Source organism: Seriola aureovittata, chromosome 10 (genome assembly GCF_021018895.1).
Source record: "Seriola aureovittata isolate HTS-2021-v1 ecotype China chromosome 10, ASM2101889v1, whole genome shotgun sequence".
Lineage (NCBI taxonomy): Eukaryota > Metazoa > Chordata > Actinopteri > Carangiformes > Carangidae > Seriola > Seriola aureovittata.
This window is the reverse complement of record NC_079373.1, coordinates 17693545-17716854: the sequence shown is the minus strand read 5'-3', so window position 1 is coordinate 17716854 and position 23310 is coordinate 17693545. Positions and strand designations below refer to the sequence as shown.

The window sequence follows — 23310 nt, the reverse complement described above, 5'->3', positions numbered from 1 at the left end:
TTATTGATAAAGGAGGGGAGAAAAATATAATAAAATCCAATACATATTCCTCAAGAAGGCAAATGTAATGCATGTATTCTGATAAAAGTAGCCAATATGTTAAGTATTTCATAGCCTTGACCTACCTACCTATTATTGTAAGGGCTGACAATTTGCTCACAGGAAGGGTCTTGTTCACTTAAAATGTGCACACACATATAACCCATCCACCCTCCAACAGACACACAAACAAATGTATTTAGAAGTTATCTAAACCGTAAACCCATGTGGTAAACCCCCTGTAACTGGAATAGTATGTGTACAATATTTAAATGTTGAGCAATGTTCCAGTTTTTCCTCACTGACCTATGTAAGCTCCACTAACTTTGAAAGCATGAGCAGCTGTCAGGTGGCCAGTCAGGCATCATGGTTATTTTAGTCACTGCATGCTTTTGGAGATAAAGCAGGCGGTGATTGGCAGAGCTGTGTATGTCTGCAACAGAGTGTCGGGGATCACCACAGTGGATGCTTCATAACTGGACAAGCTGGATTTTTAAATCACATTACATTTCTCATACATATAGATAAGGATAAGTAAGACAAAGGATGGAAGCAAGCAACAATGCAGTAAGTACAATTGTGTTTAAAAATGTAATACTGGACTATCTTAAAAGTTATTGAAATAGTATAGCAAAAGTTGTGGGCACCTCAGTTTTCCTTTTTTTGGGTGATTTTTCCTAATTGTGCTTAAGTGAACTGGTTTAAACCTATGAGAGCTTTCAAAGTTAGATAATAATAGAGTTTTATCTGAACAGAGGGCAGTCTGGTCCACCATGCCTCTAGTTATTTTTAAAACCAGTTTCTGTTACCAACAGATCACAGTCACCACAGTAATAGAGCCCACATCTTAAAACACTAATATTACCTTGGTCAAAATCCTATCATGATGAAATATGTATAGCAGATTTTTAGATGTGATCATAAAGCTACAGTTTACTTACAAACAACCAAACATAGGTAACAAATGGGGGTGGGGTGGGGTGGGGTATTTGTGTCTGTATCTCTTTCGTTTCATTTTCTCTGAAGGTTTTGTACCATCCTCTTTTGTAGACGGGAGAGAAAGCAGAAGATAAAGCTCACACTCTAAATATAAATATGAAACCAGACACTGATGCTCAGCTCACAGCAGAGGATTCTCAATCACCCTCCACACTCATTGTCCAAGGTATGTCCTGCATTCATCTTATCACTTAGTAGCCTAGACAGTATATATTCGTACTTTGATTTCGATTAAACATGTTTAAAATGTTATAACAATTTTTAAAAACAACAAATTCACACATTTGTATTGAACAAACTGGACAAGACTCATATTTTGTTTTTTCCTATTTAATATACAGTTTTATGTCATTTTTCAGAATACCCAAATTATAATCATTACATGCAAACCAAATAATTTGTCCATATTTTGAAATGGATTGATGTATTTACTCAAATGCATTCAAAAGGTCCAAGAGATTTATTTGGCTTATCAATAACCATATGAATCATGTATAATTCATTATGATTAATTAATGCTTATTTGATCTTCACACCAGGTTCATCTGACACTTCTGCGGAGAACAGAGAACACAACCCAAGGGTGCCACCTGGCTCTGCCACAGATAAGGAAAATGCTATTAAGCCAATGCTCCAGATAACTTTCAGCACATTCAGTGTCAAGAATGGTGAAAATCTGAAAGTAGAGATCCCGGTGGTTGGGCACCCAATGCCAAAGATTGAATGGAAAAGAGATGGTCAGTTAGTTAAAGAGACATCAAGACTAGAGATTTCAACTACACCTTCATTAACAGTTCTTCATATCAGACATGCTGCGAGGGAGCACTCTGGTCAATACTCAGTCACGGCAAGCAACAGTGCTGGGAAATTTACAGGAGAAATCACTGTGGTTGTTCTTGAAAAACCTGACCCACCCACAGGACCTGTGAGGATTGATGAAGTCAATTCTGACTATGTTACCATCTCCTGGGAGCCGCCTGAATACACAGGAGGCTGTCAGCTAGACAACTACATAGTGGAGAAACGTGAAACTACAAGTACAGAGTGGCAGACAGTGTCAGCAACAACAGTAAGAACTACAATCAAAGTCACCAAGCTGAAGACAGGAAGTGAATACCAGTTGAGAGTGTTTGCAGAAAATAGGTACGGAAAGAGTACTGCAATCACCTCTCCTATTGTAATTGCACAATATCCATTTAGTGTGCCCGCTTCCCCTGGAACCCCCTTTGTGTCCACAGTAACAAAGTACAGCATGGTTGTTGAATGGGAGCCTCCAACCAAAGATGGAGGCAGCCCCATCACCGGTTACCATCTAGAACGCAAAGAGAAGAACAGCATTTTATGGACCAAGCTGAACAAGCTTGTTATACCTAATACTCGCTTCAAAACAAGTGGACTGCAGGAAGGCATTGACTATGAATTCAGAGTCTTTGCTGAGAATATTGCTGGACTCAGCTCATCCAGCCAAATATCTGAGTGTTATGTGGCAAGAGACCCCTGCGATCCGCCTGGCAAACCTGAAGCTGTTGTCATCACAAGAGAGAACATCACACTTGAGTGGGCAAAACCCAAGTATGATGGTGGAAGCACCATTACAGGCTATGTTGTTGAGAAGAAGGAGCTCCCAGATGGCAGATGGATGAAGGCAAACTTCACCAATGTTATTGAGAATCAGTTCGCAGTCACAGGTCTGACAGGAGGCCAAAGTTATGAGTTTAGAGTAACTGCCAAGAATGGTGCTGGTGTCTGGAGCACACCTTCAGAAAGTGTAACCATCATCGCTCAGGATGTTATCGAGGGACCCACAGCGTTCATTGATCCTAAGTTCAAGAGCGCTACTGGTGTTCAGGCTGGCGAGACATTTGTTATTGAAGCTGATTACTTCGGGAAGCCCCTTCCTGATGTAATATGGCTGAAGGACGGAAAAGAAATTGACAAAACTACACCAAGAATGGAGGTCAAAAACACCCTCACTCACACAACTCTGACTCTCAGGGACTGTACCCGAGTGGATGGGGGCCACTTTGTACTGATCCTTAGTAACGTCGGCGGAACTACATCTGTGCCAGTTAATGTGAGGGTCCTGGATAGACCTGGTCCTCCTGATGGGCCTCTGAAGGTGAAAGTTGTCAGTGCAGAGAAGTGTAATCTTCACTGGAATCCCCCGGTAAATGATGGCGGTGCCTGTGTTTCCCACTACATCACTGAAAAAAGGGAGACCAGCCGTGTTACATGGACTGGGGTTGATGCCCATGTTGAAGCTGTCAGTTACAAAGTGACAAAACTGGTGCCTGGAAAAGAATATATATTCAGAGTTGCTGCAGTGAATAAATTTGGTGTTGGTGAATTTTTGGAATCAGAGCCCTTCATTGCACAGAACCCTTTTACAACACCTAGTGCGCCTTCTACCCCTACGGCCAGCGCTGTGACTGGTGACTCTATAGCACTAACATGGGAAAGGCCAGAGAGTGATGGAGGCTCAGAGATCGATGGCTACATCCTGGAGAAACGTGACAAAGAAGGTGTCAGGTGGACTAAATGCAACAAGAGAAGACTAAATGATTTGCGTTTCCGATGCACAGGGCTCACTGAGGGTAATTACTATCAGTTTAGAGTATTGGCAGAAAATGCTGCTGGTGTGGGTACACCAAGTGAGCCAAGTGAGTACATAAAAGTCTGTGAAGCTACTTACCCACCTGGTCCCCCTTCCAACCCTAAAGTGACAGATTTTACCAGTAGTACTGTGTCTCTGACCTGGTCAAAGCCTATCTATGACGGTGGAGCAGTCATTAGTGGATTTATGGTTGAGATGAAAGAAACAGTAGAGGATGAGTGGGTTGTATGCACACCAAGCACAGGTATAAAGGAAACAAACTACACCGTGAAGAGACTGAAAGAAAATGCAGAGTACAATTTTCGCATTCGTGCGATGAACCCCGCCGGAGTTGGAGAGCATGTGGAACTACCTGGGTCTGTGAAAGCAGCGGAAAAATTGGAGGGACCTGAGATTGAGTTGGACACTGCCTTGAGGAAGATTGTGAATGTTCGAGCCTGTTCCACATTACGTCTGTTTGTCACCATCAAGGGAAGGCCAGAGCCTGAGGTTAAATGGTCAAAGGAAGGTGGACCTCTCAGTGAGCGGGCTCAAATTGAGGTAACAAGCTCCTACACAGTGTTACTGATTGAGAACGTTAATAGAAATGATACAGGAAAGTATGTGTTGACTGCTGAGAACTGCAGTGGCACTAAATCGGCATTCATCAACGTCAGAGTACTGGACTCTCCCAGCAAACCAACAAACCTAGAGGTGAAGGAGGTAAAGAGAGACTCTGTGTCCATCTCCTGGGAGACACCGCTCATTGATGGAGGAACAAAGATTTCGCACTACATCGTAGAGAAGCGAGAGGAGGCTAGAAAGGCCTTCACAAGTGTCTGCAGCAGCTGTGTGAGAAACTCATACAAGATTGAAAATCTCCAGGAAGGATGCTTTTATTATTTCCGTGTCCTGGCTGTGAATGAGTTTGGGGCTGGACTGCCAGCAGAGACCGCTGAGGCTGTTAAAGTTTCTGAGGCTCCTCTGCCTCCTGGCAAAATCACACTCAGTGATGTCACTTGCAATAGTGCAGGACTCTCTTGGGAGAAGCCTGACCATGATGGAGGAAGCAAAATCACATGTTATATAGTAGAAATGCAAGCTGAGGGAGATGACACATGGACAATATGTTCAGAGAGTAAAGCACTGGAAGTGACTGTTACTGGGCTGACAAAAGGAAAGGAGTATTTCTTTAGAGTGAGCGCTGTGAATGAAAAGGGAAGGAGTGAACCAAAGTCCCTGTTGACACCTGTTATCGTAAAGGATACTAGTGCTGAGCCCATTATTTGTTTGCTCTCCAACACATTCAGTGTGAAGGCAGGGAACGATTTAAAGATTGAGGTTCCATTCAAAGGTGTGCCGCCACCAACAGTAGCCTGGAAAAAAGATGGCAACATGCTGAAAGAGACAAGCAGGGTAAATGTGCAAACATCTGACACGTCATCTCAGATCATAATCAAAGATGCCACCAGGGTAGACGTCGGTGTCTATGAGGTGACTCTGACCAATTCTGTTGGAAACACATCTGCTGAAATTTTTGTCAATGTCTTTGAACGACCTGGACCACCAAGTGACCTTAGTGTGGATGAAGTGAGCGCTGACTTTGTGTCTTTGTCATGGCAGTCTCCACATTATACTGGCGGATCTCAAATCAGTAATTACGTTGTTAAGAAGAGAGATACAGGGAGCACAGCCTGGCAGACTGTGTCGGCTACAGTTGCAAGAACATCAATCAAAATTTCCCGTCTGACACAAGGTACTGAATATCAGTTTTGTATTGCTGCAGAGAATCGCTATGGCAAGAGCCAATTTGTTGAATTTGAACCTGTTGTCGCCCAGTATCCCTTCAAGCCCCCTGGTCCACCGACCAACCTCCATGTTGTACAAGCCTCAAAGTCTGTTATGGTCATTGCTTGGAGCAAACCAGACAGTGATGGTGGCAGCCCTATCATTGGATACCATATTGAATGCAAAGATCAAAGCAGTATTCTGTGGACAAAGTTAAACAGAAGCCCAGTGACTGAGAACCAGTTCAAGGTAACAAATGTTGAAGAGGGCCTGATATATGAGTTCCGTGTCTGTGCTGAGAATATGGCAGGGGTTGGACCCTGCAGCAAGGCATCTGATCCTGTAGCAGCAAGAGACCAGTGCGATCCCCCATGCAACCTCACAGTCACCAATATAACTAACAGCTCAGTTTCCCTGTCATGGAATAAACCAGAATATGACGGTGGAGCTAAAATAACCGGTTACATTGTTGAGCGTAAAGAGCTGCCAGATAGTTGCTGGCTTAAGTGCAACTTTACCAACTTACTGGACACCTCCCTGGAAGTGACTGGCCTCACAGAGGGTGAACAGTATGATTTTCGTGTGATTGCAAAGAATTCAGCTGAGCTCTTCAGTGCACCTTCTGAAACCACAGGACCTGTGACTGTACAGCACGATGTAGAGCCACCCAAAATTATCTTGGAGGACAAATTTAGACAGGTGCTCATTGTCAAAGCAGGAGACCTCCTAAAAATGGAAGCTGACATCTCCGGTCGCCCCAATCCTACAGTTTTTTGGTTGAAGAATAGTAGAAATATTGGCACCAAAGGAAGGATTGAGATAACTGCAACAAAGACACATACCTCTCTACTTATCAGAGAAAGTGTTAGGAAAGACTCTGGACAGTATACTCTGACCCTGCAGAATACAGGTGGTACCACATCTAAGGTTATCACTTGCAAGGTCCTGGATAGGCCCGGCCCACCTGCCGGACCTCTGGAAGTGTCTGGACTCTCAGCAGAGAAATGCACCCTGTCGTGGGGACCCCCTCATGAGACTGGTGGTGCTGACATCATGCACTACATTGTTGAGAAGTGTGAAACCAGCCGTGTCTCCTGGACTCTTGTGTATGATAACATGATGGCAACTACTTGTAAGATAACCAAGCTGCTCAAAGGAAATGAGTACCTGTTTAGAGTGAGGGCAGTGAACAAATATGGGGAGGGTGAGACTTTGGACAGTGAGCCCATCAGGGCAATGGATCCCTTTACTATCGCATCTGCTCCGATGGATGTTGAGGTCACAAGTGCGAGCAGCGACGCAATGACTATCTGCTGGAAGAGACCTGCCTCTGATGGTGGTAGCCGCATCAGTGGTTACGTCATTGAGAAGAGGGAGAAGCAGGGTGTTCGCTGGGTAAGAGTCAATAAAAAACCAGTCTATGACTTACGAGTCAAAGCCTCTGGTCTGCATGAGGGATGTGAGTATGAATTCAGAGTCTTTGCTGAGAATGCTGCAGGGTTAAGTGAACCCAGTCTCCCATGCCCGCTCACCCTGGCAGAGGATCCAAAGTTTCTACCATCCCCTCCAGCAAAGCCAATTATAGCTGATTCAACCAGATCCTCAATCACTCTGTCGTGGAACAAGCCGCTGTTTGATGGTGGAGCAGCAGTAACAGGGTATAAAGTTGAATTCAGAAAATCAACAGAAGACGACTGGGCTGTTGGCGTTCATAACACAGATAAAACAGAGTTTACGGTAAGTGGACTCGCATCAGGGGCAGAATATGTTTTTATTGTCAGATCCATAAATAAGATTGGCATCAGCGAGCCCAGTCCTGAAACAGATCCGCAGGTAGCCATTGAGAGAGAGGAGGAGCCCAAGTTTGATATTAGCCCTGAGATGAGGAAGACTCTACTTGTTAAGGATGGCAGCTCCTTCACTTTGACTATGCCTTTCACCGGCAAACCTGTTCCCACTGTGTCATGGGACAAGGCAGATGTCGATCTGAGAGTCAGAGGACTCATCAATACCACCAGCTCCGTCACCTCTATCACAGTGGAACGGGCATCACGTGACGACTCTGGCAAATACAAAGTCAAACTGCAAAATGTCGCTGGATCTGCCTCTTTAACCCTGAATGTGAGGGTTTTGGATTCCCCTGGTCCACCAGCTCATATAGCAGTTAAAGATGTGACCAAGAACTCTGCCACTGTTACCTGGGACATCCCTGAGAATGAGGGAGGAGCTCCTGTCAAGAACTACCTTGTGGACATACGGGACCTCAGCAGGAAAGGGTGGACAAGACTCACAGACAAATGCCGCCGACTGTCCTATAGGGTGTCTGACCTGGAGGAGGGAGGAATCTACTTCTTCAGAGTCACTGGGGAAAATGAGTATGGGATTGGTGTTCCAACTGAGACCAAGGAGGGAACGAAAATGACAGGTAAACCCACAATCTGAGGAGAAATCATAAGAGTTGTTGTATTTATTAAGAATAAAATAAGTAATTAGAGCAATGGGATTATTACCTAAGAACAGTCAGATGTTAAAGATGTTAGAGAATGATGAGATATATTAGGCACTTACACTTATTTCATTGCACATTATTCTACTTGTATTAAGAGTAATTCTGTTTTTATTCTTCTGTTTCAGATACAACAGACTGGGACACAAATCCAGGAGCTTAGCTTGTCTCTATTCCGGGGCTGAGTTGATCATCTCCTGATCTCCCTGTTGGGATCCTCATTTATTTCTCATTTACAGTATATACATTTTTGTAAAGTAGTTAGTGCAGTTATAAACATTTGCTGATGGTGTTCAATTCCCAAAGTATTTTATCAGGTAGTTAATGATGAATACATTACCAAAAGCTACTGTTTTGTAGGTATATTATTAAGTTTTTAATGTTTGTAAGCTGAATTAATTACTCACTCATGTTACTAATTTTGTTTATACCGTAGAAGAAAAATGTACTGAAATACAGATTTTGCTTGTTTCTGTCGCAAAAAAGACGGTATTTGCTGTAAAACTACAATAAAATGAAGATGATTAGTAATTTTATCAGTATGCTTGGACTATTTTTAGGAAAGAGATTCTACAAGAACAGAGAGAGAATAAATTAATCAATTTAAACAAGCCAAACAATAAAAATAAATAAATAAATAAAACCCAAACAAAAACAGAAAAACAGAGATGAGAGATTATGGCTGGAACATTAGGAGGAAGAAGTATTCAGATCCTTTACTTAAGTAAAATTACCAATGCTATACAAGTGAAAAATATAAGTGAAAGTCCTGCATTCAAAATTGTACTTAAGTACAGAAATGTTATTAAAAGAAAAAAAATTATTCAAAAGTACTAGTTTTGCAGTAAAATGTCCTCTGTGACTCATAATTGACTTTGGATTGTAGATTCAGATGCATCAATGTGTAAGCAGCATTTATTTTTTTTACTGCTGTGGCTGCTCAAGGTGGAGCTAGTTTTAACCTCTTTACATACAATTAGTTCGTTTAGCCCAGCGGTTCTGGTTGGGCCCCACCAAAGGCTCACAAAATAAATATGAGGGGTGAAATAATTCATGGCAGAAGAAATAAGAAAAAAACAAAGTGATTCACAAAAATGTATTAATTTTCATACTTCTCTCTTATCTTTACTTTTGTTGTGCAATATTAGCTAATGCTATTCTTTCAGGGGTTGGAAATCCCTTCTGAACTCAGACATGACAAGAAGCTCAGAAGCCAAAAAAGGTCAAAACCACTGTTTAATCCTTTAGAAATGTGTTGTATTTTATAAGGTTGTCAGATGATTTTTTTAAAATGTAAAATCTTAAAAGTCGTTAGTAACTACAGCTGTGAAATACTGTAAACGTAGTGGAGTAAAAAGTAGGACAATGTTGCTCTTTGACAAGACGGTGGAGTAGAAGTAGTCTATAAAGTACTAACAAACAATAAAAATATTCAGTTAAGTACGCTACATAAAATTTTTACTTCAGTACGGTTCTTCAGTAATGTAATATGTTACTCTATTAGTTACTATATGTCACCAGCTGGCTACTGTTGACCTGTCAGTATAGCAGCTGTTTACAAGTACGTCACTATAGAAACCATTACGTAGCTAGTACAGGAAATAGAATGCGTTAAGCAGAAACCGGAAGTAAGCGATGTTAAAGCAACAAGTTGTCCAGCAGTAGTAGTATTTGTAACAACAAAAAGTACATCTTTAAGTCGAAAATTCCAATATGGGAACTACGGCAAGTCAACTTGGGAAGGATTTGCTCTCAGAATATCAAGTAAGTGTCCAAAGCAAAGTCCCCCAAAGCAGGTATTACATCGCTGCAGACGTTAACCGAGTGGCTAAAGTTGTGAATAGTTGTTTCACGCCCCGTAAAAACCGAGGATAACGCAATATCTATCTGACCCTAAAGTGTTAAGGTAAAAGAAAATTATTTAAGTCTTGTCATCAGCGGGACAGGGTGATTTATTTTCGGTCTGTTGTAGTATTTATTTTAAACTAAATATAACGTTGATGTCACGCTGATTAAGACTATGGAAGCTAATGTTGTTGCTAATGTCAGTTAGTTAGATCATGGATGCATTATAGGAAATCAGACTCATAAAAGTATTCCAATGTGGTGCGAAAAGCACTGTTACCATTCTAATAATGCTAATTTTATCTTTTAGGAACTGACATTCTTGACAAAACAAGAAATTCTTCTGTAAGTGATGAACTGCATGTTACATTACAATCATGTTTAAAAAAAATATTTAATCTATCACTGATTGTTGAAATACACAATTAAGTTGTGGCTTCCTTTTTTTTCAGGGCTCACAAGAGATTCACTGAACTGCTCACCAAAGATGAGAAAGACCTTCCAAATACCAGAGTACCAATGGAGAGGATTCTTACTCTGCCAGAACTCAAGGTAAAATAACATTTAAGTTAAATGGTAATTGTGGTGTTATGCGGACTGCTTAGTGGTTATTATCATTAACTAAGTGTCCTGTCCTGTGTACTGTCCTGTGCTTTGTGTGTTGTGGAGGAAGTACTTTAAGTACTGATAAACTGTACTGACCCTTGTACTTGTTCCTGTCCCAGTCCAACCCATTCAGGAGAAGAATCTGCCATGTATTCTCAACATGTGAAGAGAAAGATGGAAGCCTCACGTTTGAGGACTTTCTGGATCTTTTGAGTGCCTTCAGTGACTCTGCTACTCTGGAAATCAAATCCCACTATGCATTCCGTATATTTGGTAAATAAATTGATTAAAAAGAGTTGGTTATGAGTAATACATGTCAGGCTATGAATCTGTATAAGAAGCATATTGATGGTTTTTTTAGACTTTGACGACGATGGAACCCTTGACAGCGGAGATCTGGAGAAGCTGGTTAACTGTCTGACCGGGGAGACAGATGACACAAGACTAACTGCAGAGGAAATGCGACAGCTCATCAGCAATGTGAGTTCACTGAGTTTTTCCTCTTTGAAGATGCATGGAGGCACCCTAGATATTTGTAACAGCTAGTGGATGCATGTCGGTACACTGATGTGTTACTGGGCCTAACAGTTCTTCCCTGTGTATGTTTTTTAGATTCTTGAAGAGTCAGACATTGACAAGGATGGAACCGTGAACCTCTCAGAGTTTCAGCATGTCATCTCAAGATCACCTGATTTTGTCAGGTAAGTAAAAATCTGATTATTATTACCAGTATGTGTTTGACATGACACAATTTTGTTCACTTAACTGCAACTTTATATTTTCATTTCTCCATAGTTCTTTCAAGATTGTGCTGTGAAGACCTCTAGTGGGCTGTGGAAATGCATCACCCTTTAATTCTGATATTATAGTGTTTCATTTTTGATTAGAGAAATTTTCACTATTTGCCTTAAATTATATTTACCTGTGGATTTTATCACCTTAACTGTTTTTATGTATTGTTTTTGAAATTAAATAACTCTTGTGATTTTTATTTTTAAATATATGTAAGGAAAATAAAAAAATGTTTTAAAAAAGTACTTAATTACCAAAGTTTTTTTATAGACATACAAACAAATAACTTAGATATATTACAAAATATATTAAATCCAAAGTCTCCATGCATTTGTTGTTATAATCTACACTTCCTGATATGCTATCCAAAGTCCACTGTTCATGTTTATCAGGGGAATTTTTAAGAGCAAGCTACTTCCTCCTTGACGACAGCAGCAAAAGTGTTCCATGTCCCACACACTACGTCAACTACTCGCATCTGCTGCTTCCTGAAGTACTCCACGCGTTGAGGCTCATCTGAACTGATTAAAGTGTGATGTCCAAGTTGGCCGTATTCACCTGAAATGGTAATAGGAGGAAAGATGGACAGGGGAAATTTAACTTGTACTGACCATATGTCTTTTCACTACATCATAATTTGATTGGTGCTGCTAGTGGGTGTTTTTTTATTTAAACGTAACATATTTGTAATTGAGTAAAATGTATTTAGATGTCAGCTTAGCTTCAGATTCAAACTTACCCCAGCCCCAAGTGTAGAGGTCACCTGTCGCTGAAATCAAAAAATATGAGGAAAAGGTGACCATGACGCTGACTTATCACAGAATGTAAATCAATATTATACACCAGTGAGAAAGATGGTCCTTACTTGTTACAGCAGCTGTATGGCGGGAGCCACAGCTGACTGTACTGATTTCACATGACGGAGTGACATCCAGTAGAGCCGGGAACGCCTGGATCGATATGAATACCTCTTCCTGTTTCTCTCCCTCTTGTGGCTCTTCACCAGGAGATGAGCTGGCATCTTGGCACAATGCTCCTGTTCAGTACAGTCAATGTAACTGAGCTTTTACCGCTGAAGATTTTACTCATGAGTGGATACTACAAGCAACATATATGATATTATACTTGAGTTATAGGGATGGTTCATTTATAAATGCTAAAGCTTTTCCCATACCTGATATGCTATACATTTAAATGGTCTATTTTTGCAAAGGAACGTGAGATATCAGCTGTAGCTTATCCCAGTGCAGTGACAGTTGATGGCATTTAGTTTATGATGCTCAAAGTCAAAATCAGTTTGAAAAACTCAAAAGTGATGTCTCTTTCAAATATAATGAATCCACCATCAAACCTGCTTGTTGGCTACTTTGCTGCTGAGTTGCTTTCCTCAGACCTCGTGATGGAAGTCCAAGCTGGCCACTCTCGTTCCAACCCCACACATAAAGGTCACCCCCATCTGTGAAGAAAAGGTCATTAAGACTTTTTTTTTCTCACAAGTTGAGGGGGTGTAACCCTTTTCACTGCCAACATCTTTATACAACATTTACCACTAATGCAGACAGAGTGCCAGCCTCCTGTAGCAACACAGCTCATGGGCATTCCCCAAAGTGCCTCCACCGCCTTGGGCTCCTCCTCAGATGTGAGGCCTCCGTGCCCCAACTGACCATGACTATCAAATAAACAGACAATACTCATTAAGGTGCAACTGCTCAGATTCCTAATAAAAACAAACACATGAGTGTTAGCTCTACCTGCCCAGTCCCCAGGTGTACACAGCTCCTGTGGCACAGAGAAGGATGGCATGCTCTGCTCCCAGTGCCAGACTCTTGGCCTTCAGGGCTGGTGTTAAGGGGCGGTAGAGGGGAGGTTTTGTGGCTACGTAACCCCCAGGGACCAATGGAAGATTCACTAGGGGTCCTGGAGTAAAAAAGCAGCAAGAAGTACACTGTTGAGACTCTTACATGTCATGCAGAATGATTCTGATGTCTGCCAGCTAAATCAGATATTAAAATACACGTAACCAGAGCTCTGTGGTTGGGTTTTTATTTCCATGCTCCATGATGGAGTCTTCTCTTTATTCCGGAGGTCCCAGGTCTCAATCCTGTCTGGGAAAGCAAGGGTCAAATACAATTCACTGATGACAGCATCTGTACAGCCGCGGCTGTCTGTCACTGAGACTCCACAGGACTCCTTGGAGGTGGCTGCTTCGAAACCTGCCACACACACACAGCTGGCACCTATCAAAGAGAGCAAAATGATACATGAGTTAAGAGTGCGTTATTGTAGCCGCCTTTAATTTGTGTCAAATAATTAGAGTGTCTGACCACGGCTTGCACAGCTGCTTTGAGAAGTTGTCTTGGACTCACCGATCAAATGCAAAGATGCTCTTCGACTCCAACATGCTTTGATTTGACTGATCTTCGAGCAGCAGCCACTTCTGTCCGACAGCTCTGTTGGACTGTTCACTTTGACTTCATTGGCGACGTCTCTACCTGCTACTTTCATTGATTTTTCATGGACACATATCTGTCCAAATGCGTTGAAGCCAAATCCGAACCACCGCATTGAAAACGCTTTACTTCTGATGACTTCTCACAGAAACGCTGCTGAGCCGCGCAACGCAGTTGTCCGCAAAGTTGAAACACTCATGACTGTGGAACCGGGATGTGCTGCGCATGCGCGTCCATAATGCTGCAAAATTGAACACTACGCCCATGCGTTAGAGATGGATGTACTCAGCAGAGAGGCGACTACACAGTTCAAATACAGAGATTTATTTTTAAAACACAGTTAAAGCACTGGGAATGTAGTGAGGTAATAACGCATTGTTTTTAAACACAGCACACAATTAGCGGAATTATATTAACGAAATGTTTTGGTTTTTAAAGGTCAAACGTAATTACAAAAAAGATAAAGTAGTGTGAACAATGTAAAATTATGCCTAAGTATATTTTGGGAATAACAATTACACAAGCAAAAATTACAATCTCTAAAGAATGTATAAAATATTTTGCTGGATGTGCATGAATGAAAATACAATGAAAATTAATACAAACAGTGGAACTAAATTCCTAAATTTCTTATTGCTTTTAACCATTTTTGGTTAAGACGAGAGTAATCGGCGTCTACCCATTCAGACCAAAAAACTGATTTCCTGTAAAAGTTAAATGACTTTACTGGTCCCACATAATACTCAAAGCACTTTAACATTGCCAAGAGGCACATTCACACACAGCAGCTGTGTTTTCAGGGTTCAGTTCCTTTGCCCTTTTCCCTCCCTTCCCTGTTTCTGATGATGCCGTACTCCACGGCCTTGTCCAGACAGTTCTGAGCCGTTCTTGAGACCGGCTCTGGCGTGCCCTCTCCTCCCTTCGCCAGGACAGACAGGATCTCCAGAGCTTCACTCTCCATGAGCATCTCAGCCAGGCTCTTCTCCGCCTGCATCATGTTCAGAACGATGACCACTCCACGATGACGTAGGTCGGATAGTTCACTGAGCAGCAGCGTCTGTACGATCTCTAGCCAGTGGGTTGTCTGAGAAGAGACGACAGTGGGGAGTCATGTGAGCCAAAATATGAAACTAAGGCACTGTCGTATATCACAGTGCTGACTTGCTGGAGGTGTGGGGACAGTGGTGTGCTTACTGTTCCGGGGATGCGTGCGCAGAGCTCAGGCTGCTCAGCGGTCAACATGGCCAGGGTTCCTGCAGCAGCTTTCCGCAGCCTCTCATCCTCCTCTCCGCTGTAGAGCACGAGCAGCTTCAGCCGGTCGTTCCCTGTTGCTAGGTACAGCTTCTGCACCTGAGAACACACCAAATCACCCACTGCTGTTAGTTCAACTTTTTAACAAATTTCTGCCAAAGAATCTAGGATTAATAATGTGTGTCTTACCTCTGTGCTTAAAACCAAATTACACATGCACTCCGTGGCAGAAGCTCGGACCAGGTCGTGCTCCTCAAACATGTAGCCTTCAATTTTTGGCACGGCGTTCTCTTTTATGATCTTTTGTCTGTGAAACAATATACTTTATCACTATACGCAGATACACTACTAACTAATATAAAATTGTGATGTCAGAATGAGAAGTACATTATGAAATACAGTCAAGACATAAGAGAGTTAAGTTTTGAGTTGATGAAATCCAAGAGCAATCAAAATGAATATGCCAGCGTCAGGCATAGTCACATACCTTAATTACTATGTGTAAGCTCTCAGCATGCAGAAATGTGAAAGAATTTTCATATTAACTTGCAATTTGCTTGTGAAGCCATTTAACTGGACTTAAAGGAGCTCAGTCTTGGCTTGGGACTTGCACTGTAAAAGCTTAGGCCACTTTCCCCAAAGGACTTGAAATCAGCACTGGTAAAAATGTTTTGATGGCATTTCAATTTCTAGGAGGCAAACTAGGATCCTGTGTGTTTAGAAGTTAAAATGGCACAAATCTGTACCTTTTTTTTTTTTTGGGGGGGGGGGGGTAATTCTGCTAAATTGTGGGGAAAGAATACAACAGAAAATTGGATTTGCAAATATCTCTGTTATCATGCTCCCTTTACAACTGACTGTTTTGCATGTGTATTCTTAGGATAGATTTCCCCCTAGTGGCCAACCTGAGTCTATCACTGATGCCAGCCAGGTTGGTGAGAGCCATGAGTGCCTCAAAGTTCTGCAGCAGGGTGCATTCAAGACTTAGAAGACTGACGAGTGGGCGGACCACCTCATAGATCTAAAAACATAAAAGAGAGAAGGTTAACAAGACAGACTTTTTACATTTTTGACTGAGGCTGATTACAGATTCTCCTCACCCTCTCTCCTGGAAAGGCAATCTCTGGGTTAGACGTGATGGTTATTTTTGCCAGAGCTTGTGCCGCTTTGATTTTCCCTAAATCTGTGTTGTCGGATGCCAATGGGATCAGAGCCTGTGGAGAAAACATACAGCATGTGAACCTCCGAAGGCAAAGTATTCAGATTAGTGCGCAGGCTAAACTTAGCATATTTATTGTGGTGCTCTACCTTTCCTCCACCCTGTGCCACCACTGTGCCTCTGTCTTCCTGCCGTTCCACCAAAGCCAAGTACACCCTGCCGTGAGAAATGGCATTAAGACAAAAATCTACAGAGAGAACAGCGAGTGGAAAAGACTTACTGCCATTTTGCCTACCTGGCAATACAATCTCTACAAGCCTCTGTGAGAGCTGGACTTTCATGTTTGACCATACACACCAACGCAGACACTACACCAGCCTCCAGCAGCTTCACCAACCTTTTCTCCACATAGGAAGGTGCATCCTGACACACAAAAAGACAGACGGGTTCACGTAAAACAGGCAGTCTTTAAAGAAAAGGATGCATGTAATATAACTTTTAAGAACAGTACCTTGGGGTGCTCCTCAGGTACATGCTGCTTTGCATATTTGGCCAGTTCCACCATCTGAGGATCCGGCTTCTCCACTTCGTAGCTGTTGGTGCAATTGACTAGTGTGGAGCCCACAGCAAAGAGCACTGTCTTATCCTCAGACTGCAGGAACATGCAGAAAAACAAGTCAATGTCACTAGTTAAAAAAAAAAAAGTTGATTGTCACGCTGGTGAAAATAAATACCAGAGTTATCAAGAACCTTTTATGAGAGGAATCTGACTTTATAATTGCCTTCTACTGTCCATGAGTCACAAGTATTATAACAACCCAACCTTTGCTAGCTCAAACATGGCCAGCAGAGCGCTCTTGTCTTCCACTAAGTCTTCCTTCACATCAGCATCAAAGGTGAGGTAGGCGAGACCTTCTACGGACCACCGGCGGGAGGTTGGGGGCAGAGATTCATTACACAGCCACCTAACAGAGAAAGAAATACAGCTTGCATCTTATCTTAAAATCCAAGAATCAACTCCTCATCTGTCGTTTTTAGGCATGTTACGCAACAATGTGGACCAGGCATGAAACATTTCTCTTAAGCTATAACCAGGTTCAAAATTCAACACAAACACACATACTTCCTGCACTGCTTGGCAAGTTTCAGCGTGGATCCCTCTGCAAACTGCTTCATGCTGAAATCAGTCCCTCCTGCTGATCCCAGCTTGCACAAACCCTGTGTAATAAACCACAGGAAAGAATTCATTGTATCTTTCTTTAGTAATGCTCCTTTCTCTAACTGTCTGCAGTACTTACCACTAGGGCTCTCACACGTATCCTGTCATTCTCACTCTTCTTGTAGAGGTCTTTCAGAAGTGCCACTCCGTTGGCTGTGATGAAGGAGGCTCTCTTGGCCTTGCCTGCAGCATGGATAAGAGCCTCCACCGCTACTTGCTGGTGAGTAACATCCTCAGATGCACACAGAGAGATCACAGCGTCCATCATTCCTGACATCTCCAGAGTTCTGTTACCCACGTCGCTCGGTCCTTGGAGGAGTACCGATACTGTCTGGATGGCTCGTAGCTTGGCATCTAAGCTAGACCGGCTAAAGTGTTGCCTACCCAGAAAAATATCAGGTTAGGAGAATTTGTCACAGAATACATTTGTTGGTTTATGGTCTGTAATAATGATTTTTCACATTCACGATATTGTAGTATTAAGCAGCTCTAGTAACAGACAAGTTAATAACACAATCTTTGCTGGTTAACTCACTGAACATATTCTTCACATAGTTTGTTGAAGTTCTCTCTCTCGTTGTCACTCTTTAGGTCATCATAGAGTTTGCTAAGCAAGACAGAGCAGCTCATGTGGGAGTTATCTGTAAGAGGTGGTCCTTCTGAGAGCTCAGGGACTGTCCCAGCCACCTCCAGGATTTTCTTCAGTCCTGCAGAAAGACAAAGACGTCATTAATCTGGCTGCAGCAATGCCAGATAAAACTAGTGACTGAATGTCTGGAATGGGTTTGAAATAGCTGAAGCCATGGCACTGAAAACATAGATTAAACACTTTTACTCCTTGTCAGGGTAGTCCAACTATAGTGAAAAACTGTAATGGGTATATTTGACAGAGGGTCTATGGCTATTTTGTTTCCATGAAAGCATAACGGTAAAAGAATTATTTGATTACATGCAGGTGCATTTCATACCTTGGTCTATCACCCATAACGTGAGGGAGTTGTCAGGGTTCTTCAAGGACTTGCGGGGTACTTGTTTGACCAGGAGGTTGATGGCACTGTCTCTGCCTGCTCCTGACACATTAGCTGCTGGCATCATTCCCAAGAGATGCCGCAACATTGAGCGTAGCTCCTTGGAGGGCTCTGTTTCAAATTCACACAATCAATTACCCTTGAAAGTACAGGACAGGCAGCTGATACACACAAAAAAGCATTTGTTACACTGTCAGTCAACTTTCATGTGTAGCCAGCTCCAAATATGAACATGATCAGAGTCCAAACTCACCAGGAAGTATGGCTTCATCTTTCCCTCTGATCTCTTTTTTCATGCTCTCCGTCAAAGCCTCAAACATCACCTGCAGCAGGTGGCAGGCAGCCAGCGACACAGTGGAGGCTCCTGATCCCATTACTGTGCACAGCTGCTCCATTCCAAGCTCATTCACTATAGCCATAGTCTAGGAATAAAATAAAGACTTCAGCACTAAAACGTGTCATTAGCATGGTGGATACAGTCTCCTGACAGATTAAACACTTCTACATGGATGTAGATATAGTATATACCAATAAAATTAAAAGGAACAAAGGGTACAAATAAGAGAGGTATCACTATGGATATACCTCCTGTTTTATCTGTGTTCCAAGGAGTGAAATACAAGTTTACATCACTGTAAAAAAAAAAAAAAAAAAAAAAAGACCTTAAAGATGATGCAATGAATATCTTTAGAAGAAATTATTACACTTACTCTGGACTGATGCCCTGTGCACAAACCAACCAGAGTCCTCAGAGCAGAAAGGACCACGTCCTCCTGCTTTGATAGAAGTAGTCTCTGAATCAGCTTCACTCCATCGTTACGGAAGATCTGCTCCGCTCCTGCCTCTTCTCGAGATAACACCACTAGATTTTGAGCTGCCTGAAATTGATTAATGGACTACATTAATTTAGTGCAATGCAGCTTCATAGATGGATCAAGATAAATGAAGAAAAATCAAAACACTTAAAGAGAGAATTACTAAAAATACATTAGGACTCCTCTGCACCACCCTTACCTTCTGTCGATCTGAGTCTTTTGCAGAGGCATCTAAGAGGAGGGAGAACATCTGCTGCACACGTGCATCTGTTGAGTTTAGTTGTGCCGACTACAGGATTAAGAGAAAAAAGCCTAATTAGCAACTGTTCCTCCAGGGTTAGCTTTCAAATACATGACCAAATCTCCATGTCCCTTCATCCATTTTTTAAAAACATCACATCACCTTCTGATGGATTTGTGCTCCTAGCTGTCTGAGCAGATCCTGGAAGGCTTTGTTTTTGGGCTCCAGCTGAGCACACCTCTGAGCATCCAGAAAGGCCTGGTCGAGCCGACCAAGTTTCTGAAAAGACTGAGCTCTCCGGAACCTGGCTTTCACATCACCTGGGTCAGTATCAAGAGCTGAAAAGAGTGGCAAATATGACATTCGATACATAACTGTGTACATCCATAAATCCTCAGCCAGTTAAAGGGTCAGTTCATGTAACACCACCCAGAGCTGTAGAAAGATATATTATCTCTCACCTACGGAAATATAGTAGTTGTGAATACTTCCATTCATCAAAGACAGGACAGTTAGTGTGTATACCTCTGTAGAAATTGTTTCTCAATGACTGTTTACATCTGGGTCTGTATGATGTATTGTCTGTCCGTCTGTCTACTGTATAATCATGAGCATCTCTGACTATCATATTTGCAAAGAGCTGCTTTATGTTCTAATTTTCTACTCTTTGGCACTTAAAGCACTACAAAGCAATTCAGGATCCTGGTCTGGGGGTGAGGGGCTATAGCCCATATTACGTGCAGGCCTTAGCAAGTCACAGTGAACTATGATGAATAGATCGATTGCAAAGTGCAAATCAAGTAAAACTAGGCTTTACCGCGTGCTCAGGTGCGCCGTCCCTTCACTTTAACCTAAGACTTCCTGTGTACAATCATGAAAACTATATGGTTTTACTCAATTATCTCACTAACTCCACAATATCCGCTGCAGTGATGTGTCCCACCTTTGGAGGCATCAGCCTCTGCCTTGCTGAACTCGTCCAGTTTAAGGTAGCAGGCGGAGCGGTTGCGGTACAGAACAGCGCTTTCTGCTTGGCTGTCACTCAGCTTCAGTGCTTTGGTGTAACAGCGGACAGCGCCCTGCGTGTCTCCTGCCTTGAAAAGGGTGTTCCCCTCTTCCTTCAGGGCTGCAGGGTCCTGAGTTAAAGAGAAGAAGTTGGCAACAACGGCTCAGGAGGACAGAAAAATGCTTCGAGCAAATGTATGGATGAAATCTGCTAAGCTAAAACGGCAAAGCAGCTAGCTGTTGCTACCTTACCTTTTCTTTTTCACTCACACTCATCTTCGCTGTGCTACACACAATTCAGCGTTACTTAGAATGGTGAATATGAAATTTAGTTTTCCTCTACTAGGTCACAAACACAGCTAACTTCAGTCAAACATGTTACATCTTGCGACGCTTCCGGGTGTCCGAAGCACGTTGAGGACGTTTACGCATCAGCCCCGCCCCCTTCCCTCACGCTACATTACCATAAAAGGAAGAGAGCAGCAGAGCATCTCGGTCTGCATCTCTGCTTTATTTGGTTATATTTTGATTGTGTGCTGCTCCTCACTCCAAACAGACAGAGGGTTTTGTCAAGCTACTTTTGCAATAAAAGAAGAAGGGGTTAGGAAAGCCAGCCATTAAAAGGTTCTCATGCATGCTCTCAGCTGCGAGACATATTTAATGTTACAGGTGGTCTAAATGCTTAGTGTTGGATAGTTTAAACCTCTGCAAAGCATATTTTATGAGCATATCAGAAGTATGCCTTTTAGGAAAAAAAAACAAAAACCTCTCACAGCTTTACCCAGTATTTTAGAAATACAAAGGTTGTGAAGTTAAATTCCCCCTCCTGCCAAGGTTCAGTTATAGTCCTATAACCTGCAAATGTGATCTTCCAGCAGAGCAGGGTTCTTCAGAGAAAGTTAAATAAGATATTTTGACTGGTCACAGTAGGAACTGAAAAATTAATTAATGATGGCTGAATTCCATTTAGATGCTTCAGTTTCAGACTAAAGGTATATTGAATGCTGACTCACTATCACGCTGTCGTGACTCACTGGGACACTTAATGGAATGGAGCCATCGTTATGTTATCAGTAACACCTGTGCCTTTCCTGATATGACAAGTCAAAATGTCAGTAGAAACATACAAGAGCAACATACAACAGCTGATGTCAAACTATTATAAGCAGAGGTAATCAGTTGAACACATCAAAAAAAATCTATATAATTAATATTAATTTATGTATGTTTAACTTTATGCAACAGAGTTACTACATTGCAACAGCTGTCTGACAAATACAGTGAAGCAAAAACCACAATAATTCCCACTGAAATGCAGAACAGTAAAAAATAAATGGTCACACAAAATGGAGACACTCAGATCAAAAATGTTTTAATTTCTGTCACTCTTTGGAGCAAAGGTAAAAACGGGACATTGCATTTTGACTCTTGGCATATGAGTTAAAAATTAAATACACATACAATACTACAAGATTGCACATATATATGTTTACATATACGGTATATTATATACCTGGCACTACCACTTTGTCTCTGCATTACAGTGTATTCACAGCTGAAACCCACAAAAGGAAGTGTTCTGGTATTCCTCCGTCAAGTCCCTTGGGGGCTTTCCTTTACCAGGACGGCCAAGCACCATTGTTGTGTGTCCTCTGTTGCCGGGGAGACAAGGTGCGTCCCTGTGGGCCTCATTCTCAAGGCTCAGGTTCACCTGTGAAGACTCTCACATTACCATGATAGCTTTCTGCCTTTAGAAGACTATCCGGCATGGACAGTTGGTTTGTGTCTCCTCAGGGCTGGGCTTGCTGTGAGACCTCATACATAACAGATCCACAGGAGATCCACAGGGCTCAGTGACAGCACCAGGGGCCCAAAGAGAAGAGTCTGTAATCAAAATCAAAAGCAGCTGTGTAAACATTGGTTCTTTATCACGTTTAACTTTTTTGTGAGCGATATGCTTTAAGAACAGGATTCATTGCTGGTGTACTCTCTGGCACTAAAACTATTTCTTTTTAAATGTGGAAATAACACTCTAAATCACCACAATTACACACAGCATTTTGAATGGTTTTGTAGATCCCATGAAAAGTTATGAGTCTCTTCTGACCAGAACAAAGCCAAAACAATACCATCTGTTCCCATCATGTCCCACACAGTCTGCCAATTAATTATTGAAATGTCAGCTAAGCGCCTTTTTCTATAAACACATAAATTGTTCCTGAATTATCTCAGCTATCAAAAGAACATGTGACTCACCTGCAAAGCGTCATTACATATTCCACAATGGGCTTCTCAGGTTTTCTTTACCCACACAGTGGTTGTCACTCAGTGAGACTGGTGGTGGTTATCTTTGGTGACAGAATGGGCAGCACAGCTTGAGCCCTTAAAGTGGCTCAGACATAGAGGTAGCCAGTGCAGGGGTCACAGGAGTCCATCTGCAGCAGCACTATAAAAGTTGCATGGTGACACAACATTAACCTAGTGGTGCCGGAGACAGGCCTATTATGAATATACTTACCAAGGTTCAAAGTAGTTATTATCCTGCAGGAGATCTTTACATGGTGACACAAATTGTTAGTATTTATTTCATTCTTTTTCAATCATTATCCCTGAATTACAGCATTTTCTTTCACTCAGAAGCCGCCACTGCCGCTGATTACGCAAGAGGTGAAAAGGGGTCTAATCTTTTCTATATTCCTCAGTCTTCTAAAAAAAAAAGGCATTGACATAAGAAAGTTATTTATTTGAAAAAATAAGCATCCCACTTTTGAGCAGGTTCATTTGTTTTTCTTTTTGTGAAAGTCCAGACTTGTAAGCGGGGCTTGTATATATCAATTGATTGGGCAGCCATCCTTACAAAATGTCTTAATTTCAAAGCAAGTTATTCTGTGTGGCTTTCATCTTCTGTGTAGAATAGGAACAAGCAAAAGGACGGTTGTAAACTGGCCTTACTAGGACATGTGTTTTTTCATGT

General features: G+C 42.0%; 4 protein-coding genes across 4 annotated transcripts; 2 read left to right on the top strand and 2 right to left on the bottom strand.

Moving 5' to 3' along the window:
- The first annotated feature begins 476 nt into the window (after positions 1–476).
- On the top strand, positions 477–8456 carry LOC130176152 (titin-like). The gene is made up of 4 exons (XM_056387089.1): positions 477–606; positions 1090–1204; positions 1578–7844; positions 8054–8456. The coding sequence occupies exons 1-4, from the start codon at positions 586–588 to the stop codon at positions 8086–8088; spliced, it is 6438 nt and encodes a 2145-aa protein (XP_056243064.1). The 5' UTR covers positions 477–585; the 3' UTR covers positions 8089–8456.
- Positions 8457–9275: 819 nt separating this feature from the next.
- LOC130176156 (calcium and integrin-binding protein 1-like) lies at positions 9276–11413 on the top strand. The gene is made up of 7 exons (XM_056387092.1): positions 9276–9689; positions 10081–10115; positions 10223–10322; positions 10496–10649; positions 10738–10856; positions 10989–11077; positions 11172–11413. Exons 1-7 carry the CDS (start codon positions 9639–9641, stop codon positions 11191–11193), a joined length of 570 nt encoding a protein of 189 aa, XP_056243067.1. The 5' UTR covers positions 9276–9638; the 3' UTR covers positions 11194–11413.
- Position 11414: 1 nt separating this feature from the next.
- LOC130176155 (RCC1 domain-containing protein 1-like) lies at positions 11415–13801 on the bottom strand. The gene is made up of 8 exons (XM_056387091.1): positions 13535–13801; positions 13190–13405; positions 12920–13085; positions 12716–12837; positions 12520–12624; positions 12034–12204; positions 11908–11937; positions 11415–11726 (listed from the first exon to the last, which is right to left on the bottom strand). Exons 1-8 carry the CDS (start codon positions 13731–13733, stop codon positions 11569–11571), a joined length of 1167 nt encoding a protein of 388 aa, XP_056243066.1. The 5' UTR covers positions 13734–13801; the 3' UTR covers positions 11415–11568.
- A 125-nt stretch (positions 13802–13926) lies between these two features.
- unc45a (unc-45 myosin chaperone A) lies at positions 13927–20747 on the bottom strand. The gene is made up of 19 exons (XM_056387090.1): positions 20589–20747; positions 20275–20467; positions 19494–19669; positions 19290–19379; positions 18986–19153; positions 18529–18697; positions 18216–18386; positions 17783–17954; positions 17327–17627; positions 17152–17246; positions 16852–16993; positions 16540–16680; positions 16324–16451; positions 16178–16244; positions 15970–16083; positions 15775–15890; positions 15059–15176; positions 14813–14968; positions 13927–14702 (listed from the first exon to the last, which is right to left on the bottom strand). The coding sequence occupies exons 1-19, from the start codon at positions 20610–20612 to the stop codon at positions 14415–14417; spliced, it is 2829 nt and encodes a 942-aa protein (XP_056243065.1). The 5' UTR covers positions 20613–20747; the 3' UTR covers positions 13927–14414.
- Between the last annotated feature and the right edge of the window lie 2563 nt (positions 20748–23310).